The sequence below is a fragment of the Elaeis guineensis genome, chromosome 1 (assembly GCF_000442705.2).
Source record: "Elaeis guineensis isolate ETL-2024a chromosome 1, EG11, whole genome shotgun sequence".
Taxonomy (NCBI): Eukaryota; Viridiplantae; Streptophyta; class Magnoliopsida; order Arecales; family Arecaceae; genus Elaeis; species Elaeis guineensis.
Genome location: NC_025993.2, coordinates 180767461 through 180774449, shown reverse-complemented (window position 1 = coordinate 180774449; position 6989 = coordinate 180767461). Strand labels below are relative to the sequence as shown.

The 6989-nt window shown below is 36.5% G+C and overlaps 1 protein-coding gene across 1 annotated transcript in view; it reads left to right on the top strand.

Annotated features, from left to right (window-relative positions):
- The first annotated feature begins 1627 nt into the window (after positions 1–1627).
- Positions 1628–6989, top strand: part of LOC105039933 (DNA replication licensing factor MCM7) — a 106654-nt gene continuing 101292 nt past the window's right edge. Inside the window, exons 1-8 of the mRNA XM_010916261.4 lie at positions 1628–1798; positions 1878–1945; positions 2024–2083; positions 2156–2382; positions 3037–3214; positions 4065–4187; positions 5436–5525; positions 6160–6302. Coding sequence (XP_010914563.2) covers positions 1768–1798; positions 1878–1945; positions 2024–2083; positions 2156–2382; positions 3037–3214; positions 4065–4187; positions 5436–5525; positions 6160–6302 — 920 coding nt within the window. The 5' untranslated portion in view covers positions 1628–1767. The remainder of the gene's footprint in view (positions 1799–1877; positions 1946–2023; positions 2084–2155; positions 2383–3036; positions 3215–4064; positions 4188–5435; positions 5526–6159; positions 6303–6989) is intronic.

Here is a 6989-nt window from a genome sequence, read left to right as displayed (position 1 = left end):
TCTAATACTTCCTCTGGACTGCGCATTATTGGTTTGTCTTCAATCTAATATTACTTGCATTATCATGCCAAACCTTTTTTGGTTGATATCCCACTTGAAGTTCTCAGAAGCAACTGATATAGGTCTTGATGAATACTATGGGCTAGAAAAAGAGAACTGGGTAATGGTTTATAACTGATATTGTTTGATCACGTCAGCCTATCCTAGTTTACAGAGTATATTAAGGGAGAAAGGTTAATATGATCAAAGCGTTTGGCTTGAGGAAATCTCTCAGCTTGCAATTGTTGGTGGCAAGGAATTTAGAGGCCTGAAACTTGTACAAGTAGACCAAGGCTGCATGAAAGATGGTAAAGAGATCAGCCTTTGTGGGTGTAGCAACAGACTTTGGTTTCAAGGAGTGGAGGAGCTGCAAATGTCTGATTTAGACCATGATTCAAAATCCTTCAGTTTCTGAGCCGATCTGGTGCTGAGGATATACCTTGGGGGATAACTATCACATTTAATTGTGGCTCTAGTGTATTAAGAACGTTCTTATTGAAGATTGATCCACCACCACTTCACCATGGTTTTATTGATCTAGCTGATAAGTGTAATTATGCATCTACAGAAACACATATAATATGGGTAATGCTCATTTCTCAAAATTATGCATTATCCCAAAGAATAAAATTTTTATAGAACCATTCTACTTATCTAGGATATTAACATGGTTTTGCGAAAGCAAAGATAGGGAATTTTCCTTCTCTGTTGACTTAGGAAACTTACTTCAAGCATATCTTGACATATTCTGTCTTTATTCTTTTTTTTTTTTTTTTAAATTAGGCATAGCAAACCTGGCTTAGAAGTAATTTTATCCATATGCACATGTAGCATGAATTTTCTACCTAGAGCTTCATGTAGCATTTTAGTGTCTGTCTACATTGTTATTTCTTGCTAGTAAAAAGCAACTAACTATTTTAGCACTGATCATTTGCTTGGGTCCATTGAAGCTGCGAGAATGTCAGCATTTGATAGCCTAAAGTTAGGAAGACATGTGCCCATCATTGGAAATTTCTTTCACCAATCATCACTAGAAAGCTATCATTCGAGAACAACTCTGTGATAGATACAGATTTAGAATTTATGAGAATAGCGTAAAAGTTCTCATTTCTCAAAGAATTTGATAAGCACGGTATTAGAAATAATGACAAAAGTAAGGAATGTAATATTGATGTATTTTAAATTATGAAAACAAGCATGACAGAAGTAGAACAACAAGTAGTACCAAAAAATCACTAATAATAACATTTAGCATCATTAAACTTCAAACAATCAGTTAATAAGCCACAAAATTCAAAATCAAATCATGAGTAATTGAATAAAAATTCTCGACATTTTCTTATCCAGAAAAACCCTGGGAATCCAGTAAGGAAAAACTCAAAAAGAGTTGGATTTTTTTTTTTGAAAAGAAAATAATAAAACATGGTTACCATGCTCGAACCGGCAAGTGCAGTTCACTTCTGTTTGATGACTCGGTTGCACCTGAACTTCATCATTCATTGCTGAACTCGGGTCTGAAGACTAAAAGCGCTTCGACACATTTAAGTTGGCGGCGCTTCTCCGTCACGGTCACATTAGAAAACAATCGCTGCCGTCCATTCGGCTCCCTCCTCTTCTTCCCGCCAAAACCAGCATTCGCGCCCGCCAAAAGCCCTAGCCCCCTTTCTTCCCTTCTCTTGCTCTAATCCCGTCCATCTTTCTCTCGCGATCGATTGGTAGCTCTCAGCCATGAAGAATCTGGACTTCAATGCCGACAAAGGTACTTCCAAATTCCCGACTTCTGTCATTTCTCCCGACGATTTCGACCTCGGTCTCACTCTTCTCCTTCGAATCCCCAGCCCTCGCCAAGGATTTCATCACCAACTTCGCTGACGCCCTCGGCGAGCCCAAGTACCTCAAGCTCCTCGTAAGCTGTATCCTTGCCCCCCCTCTCTCCCCTCCTTTCTTCTTCTTCTTCTAACCCTAACCCTAACCGGCATTTCAGCAAGATGTCTCCAACCGCAAGCTCCGTGCCGTTCAGATCGAACTCGACGACATCTTCAATGTAACTGTCCGACTTTTTCCTTTTTTTTGTTTGTTGCCCTAGATCTAATGGTGCTTTTGGTTTTGGGGATAGTTCAAGGATCTGGATGAGGAGTTCTTGCAGAGGGTCACGGAGAATACCAGGCGCTACATCAGCATCTTCGCGGAGGCCATCGACGAGCTCATGCCGGAGCCGACCGAGGTGTTTCCGGTGGATGAGGATCGGGACATCTTGATGACGCAGAGGGTGGATGATGGGACGGATGGTGCTGATAACACTGATCCGCTTCAAAAGATGCCTTCGGAAATCAAGAGGTTCTTGTAAGTATGTTAGAACGATGAAGGACTCGGGTTTTATCTTTGATGTGTTGTTTTTGGCTGTTTCTTTCCAAATGCTTCTCGTGATTCGTGTTGCTCCTTCAAGCATTTATGATATAGGATTGCGTTCAGTAGAATATATCATAATTAGAAGTAAACTTGGGGTGATCTTTGAGGTGTGTGTTAAGATCATCTAACCCAACGAAATATCCAAGGTTATATTATAACACTCAAATTAACCAAATATAAATGTTTTTGAACTGTATGCGAGGGACATATTTGAAAGGAGCCGACTAAATCTAATGTAACATTTCTGCAAAGAAACTAATCTTACTGCAGATTTATGCTTTTCTAATTCCCCTTGAAGTAGGTTGCACAGTTCAGATACATGTGACAAATATTTTGTTTATAAAAGTGGAATGCTGCTTAATTTTTTCTTTTATAGTTTGACCGGCATAGTAAATTATTTGTCTCATTGGTTGCCTCTATGGGATTATGTTTTATTATTATTGATAATGTCATCATTATGCCATTGATAATCTGTTTCATTTTTATAGGCAAAGTTTTTGGTCTCTTATCTTTCTCTGGCTGTTCTTTTTATTTCCTTTTGTTTTCGTTTCCATCCATTGTTAACAAGAAAACCTTTCTGGCTTTCAGTGAAGTCTACATCAAGGCATTCTCCAAGGGAACCCCACTGACCATAAGACAAGTTAAAGCATCCAGTATTGGCCAACTTGTAAAGATTTCTGGCATTATTACACGCTGCTCAGATGTTAAGCCCTTGATGCAAGTTGCTGTTTATACATGCGAAGACTGTGGCTTTGAAATTTATCAGGTATCGTAAATTTGGAAAATATGCTTTTGCATCATCTTACCCCTTGATTTGATGTATTTAATGACTATTGCAATGATCCTTTCTATTGTTCATTTTTCTAAACTATATTTTGAATACTAGCATCAGTATTGTAGTCTGTAATGTGTATCTCACAGATGGCACCTGTGACACTATGGAGGCACCAATATTTTTAATTTGCAGCAATCTTGATGTTTTCCCCTATCGTCTAGGAAGTGTGACAGTAACAACTAGAGCCATCAATATGCCAAGATGTTGTAGTGGAATTTGTCTGTTGGGATTTCCCACTGGAACTTGATTCTTTCTTTCTTCCTTGTCTTTAATTTCTATTTTCATGGGAAGAATTATAATCCCCATTGGTGGTCTCAATGTTATTGTCAATCTTGCTAACATCTCTCCAGAAAATCTATAGCTGCTTATATAGTTTCTTCTCAGGTTTTATTTTTCTTCAGTTATTGCTCAAATACAAAACAAAAGCTAATTCAAATCATATGAATGCTCTATGTATATACAGATGTATCAAACTCCTATGTCATTCTTTCTATGGAAATTTGGCAATTTGCCATGCTTGAAAGTTGAAACACAGACATTTCACTCTATATGAGAAACAATCTTTCATGACAATCACATCATATATGTTCCCAATGATTAGTTATATAAAACTGAGGGCTCATGTCATACAATTCCAGTCAAGTATCTGCTGTATATATTCTAGTTCTGACCTACTAAATTTTTTATTCTCTTTATTTCTAATGTCGTAAATATTTTGTATCAATATGTAATGTCCATTGGTATTATATGCTTAATTCTTTCTTCATTGCAACAAAATCAGGAAGTGACTGCTCGGGTATTTATGCCTCTATTTGAGTGCCCATCAAGCCGCTGCAAAATAAATAAGGCAAAGGGGAACCTTATCCTTCAGCTTAGAGCATCAAAGTTTTTGAAATTTCAAGAGGTAACTGCAGCATCTTATTCTTCATATCTTTTTTATGGAAAGAAAGCCTTTCTTTGATTGAGTAAATGATCTGTTATTTTTTAGTAACTGCTTTAAGTATTTTGGATGCCTACGACCTCTGCAACTCCAGTCCTCTAAAGGTATATATGCTTTACAGCATCAGTACAAGGATCACACTTATTTGGGAAAACACATATTTACATCAATAATTGGTATTGAGATGGTCTGCATAGGTTCATTTTGGGGGGTCAGAGGTGTCTCTATTGGGGAGATGGTCTTGAATTTGGGTGAAGAGACAAAAAAAGAGAAAAGGATATCAATGTAGACTTTAAGAAATTAGTGAGGATTGTAGTGGGACTTAGTCATCTTATTTAGATTTTCTCTTAAAAGTATCTTTATTAACTTGAAAGGTTTTGGGATTTGCTTTTCATTTATTTTCTGTGTCTATAACTCAATCTTCTCCTTTTTCCTGTTTGCAGCTTCTATGACTTCAAATGGGAACCATTAGTATACAAAATATTATGCATAAAAATTTGGTTGCAGAGAACCATGGCTTTGAATTGGCAAATGAATAGTTGGGTATTAATTGAAACATTATTGTTTTTAAAAATTGTGCTGTCACGGATAAGCTTCAATCTACATTTCTTTCTCTTCCTGCTTATATAATTGCATGTTACATAAAATAGGTAGCAGTGCAAACTCATATTGTGGGGAAGAACTGAATATATTAAAATGCTATGAAAAAATTTGGTTGTGAAGAATTGTGACTTTGAATTCTCTTCCTGCTTCCTAGACCAATTTTATATGTTTCTCCTCCATTTTGATCTCTGGATTCAAGTGCAGATTCTGACACCTTATTGTTATTTTCCCTGTCGATGAGTTTCCATACATTTATACACATAGTAAATTCTGTTTTCGTTTAGGGCTTTGACAGTTGGATACACATCAGTGTCATTATTGTTAATACTCTTCACGTTCATACAATGGAAGAGCATTATAGCATCTATTCTGATGTCCCTGGACAATTTGACTTGCACAAGGGCATGTGTATATACAGTAGGAATCACTGTTCCCTTCAAATTTGATGTTATGATAGGGTTAGTCTGGAAAGAAGCCACAAGACATGTCAATTTCAAGCTTTGAACTTTTCTCATCAATGCACTCCCTTTTCTGTTCCAGTGCAATGCTTTCTCTTTTATTCTAATCCATACATTGATTGATTTTTTGTCTGTTGTGGTTTACATGTAGGCAAGGATCCAAGAGTTAGCAGAACATGTTCCAAAGGGCCACATTCCACGGTCTTTAACTGTTCATCTCAGAGGAGAGCTTACTAGGAAGGTTAGTATGTTATAAGGATTTCTTTTTTCATGTTCTATTCTTAGGTGGGGGAACAGACGTGGTGAACCTGAATTTTTTCACAAAAGTTGGTCCCTTGTTAGATGGATAACAAGTTCTTGAGAGGAAGTCATCTAATATCCCCTCTGTTTCTAGAAGTATGACATGATATAATGTTCTACCCTGACCTGGAGCCATAAGCTGATCATCCAGTGTTTCTTTGCCTTAAACTCTATAATTATCTTCCTTTTTGATGCTTCTATTTTTTGCAAGAGGGACATCCAACCACTGCCCCACTTCCAGTTGGTTGCATCACAAGATATGCATCTAGATCACATTGTTTTCTGTCTTTTGAACATGATGACCTCCCTTCTTTTGAAAGGTTCTTTTGCCTTGTGGAATTTGTCCCTAAAAGAAAGGAATAGATGTCGGGTTGTGAATTGAATTTTCCAAGGACAGTTAATTCTATCAGAAAATCAATCAAAATTAGGTGCAAGAAATAAGTATCATATGTTTTCTATCTGAATTAAAAATGGCTTTCAATTGGTGGAGGATCTTTATTACATTTGCAGCCTTTGTTAGTTTTATAAAACTTTATCACTGATAAAGCTGTAGGATGAATTCTTTGGTTTATCAGGTTGCGCCAGGTGATGTGGTTGAGTTGTCAGGAATTTTCCTTCCAATTCCTTACACTGGATTCAGAGCAATGCGTGCAGGCTTGGTTGCAGATACATATTTAGAAGCCATGTCCATTACCCATTTCAAGAAAAAATATGAAGAGTAAGTCAGATCATAACAGTAAGCAGTTAATTCTTCAGTCCATTTGATGTTGTTGGTACTTTGACATATTTATATCAAGCTTTTAAAGTAACTGATTGAACATATCTGTTCCTTAAAAGGCATCCATCCAATTACAAGCACATGGAAAATTGTTTTGAGTTTTTTCTTTAAAAAAAATAGAGCAAACATATATGGTAGTAGCATGATTTTTTAATTATAATTTCCTAAATCTTAGTTGTTGAGATGGTATATGTTAGCTGGAACTTTACAGAAAACTAAAGATATCCTTGGTGGTGGAAACATTATTTCTTCCATTTGCAGTCTTCATGTGGCAAAAAGATAGGTTGCAGTTTTTTTAGCATGGAATAATAGGGGAACAATTCTTTAGGCATTTTATGTTTGTGATTCTCCTTCAATTACTTTGGTCTACCAATTTGTGCATCAATAGAAACAAGTGAATTCTTTCATTAACTCTGCTACTATTTGAAGTTTGTAGTTGAGGAAATATATGCTTGTCAAAAATGGACTATATATTCTTGACACTCATTACATTTGTTCTCAAAGCTATGTTAACAGAACGTGTGTTCTTTTAGAAGGTTGGCCAACTACATTAACCTGCAACACATATTTCAATCATTTTATTGTTGTCCCAGCAGTGTTCCTTAAAGAGGCAGTAGAAACAATCAG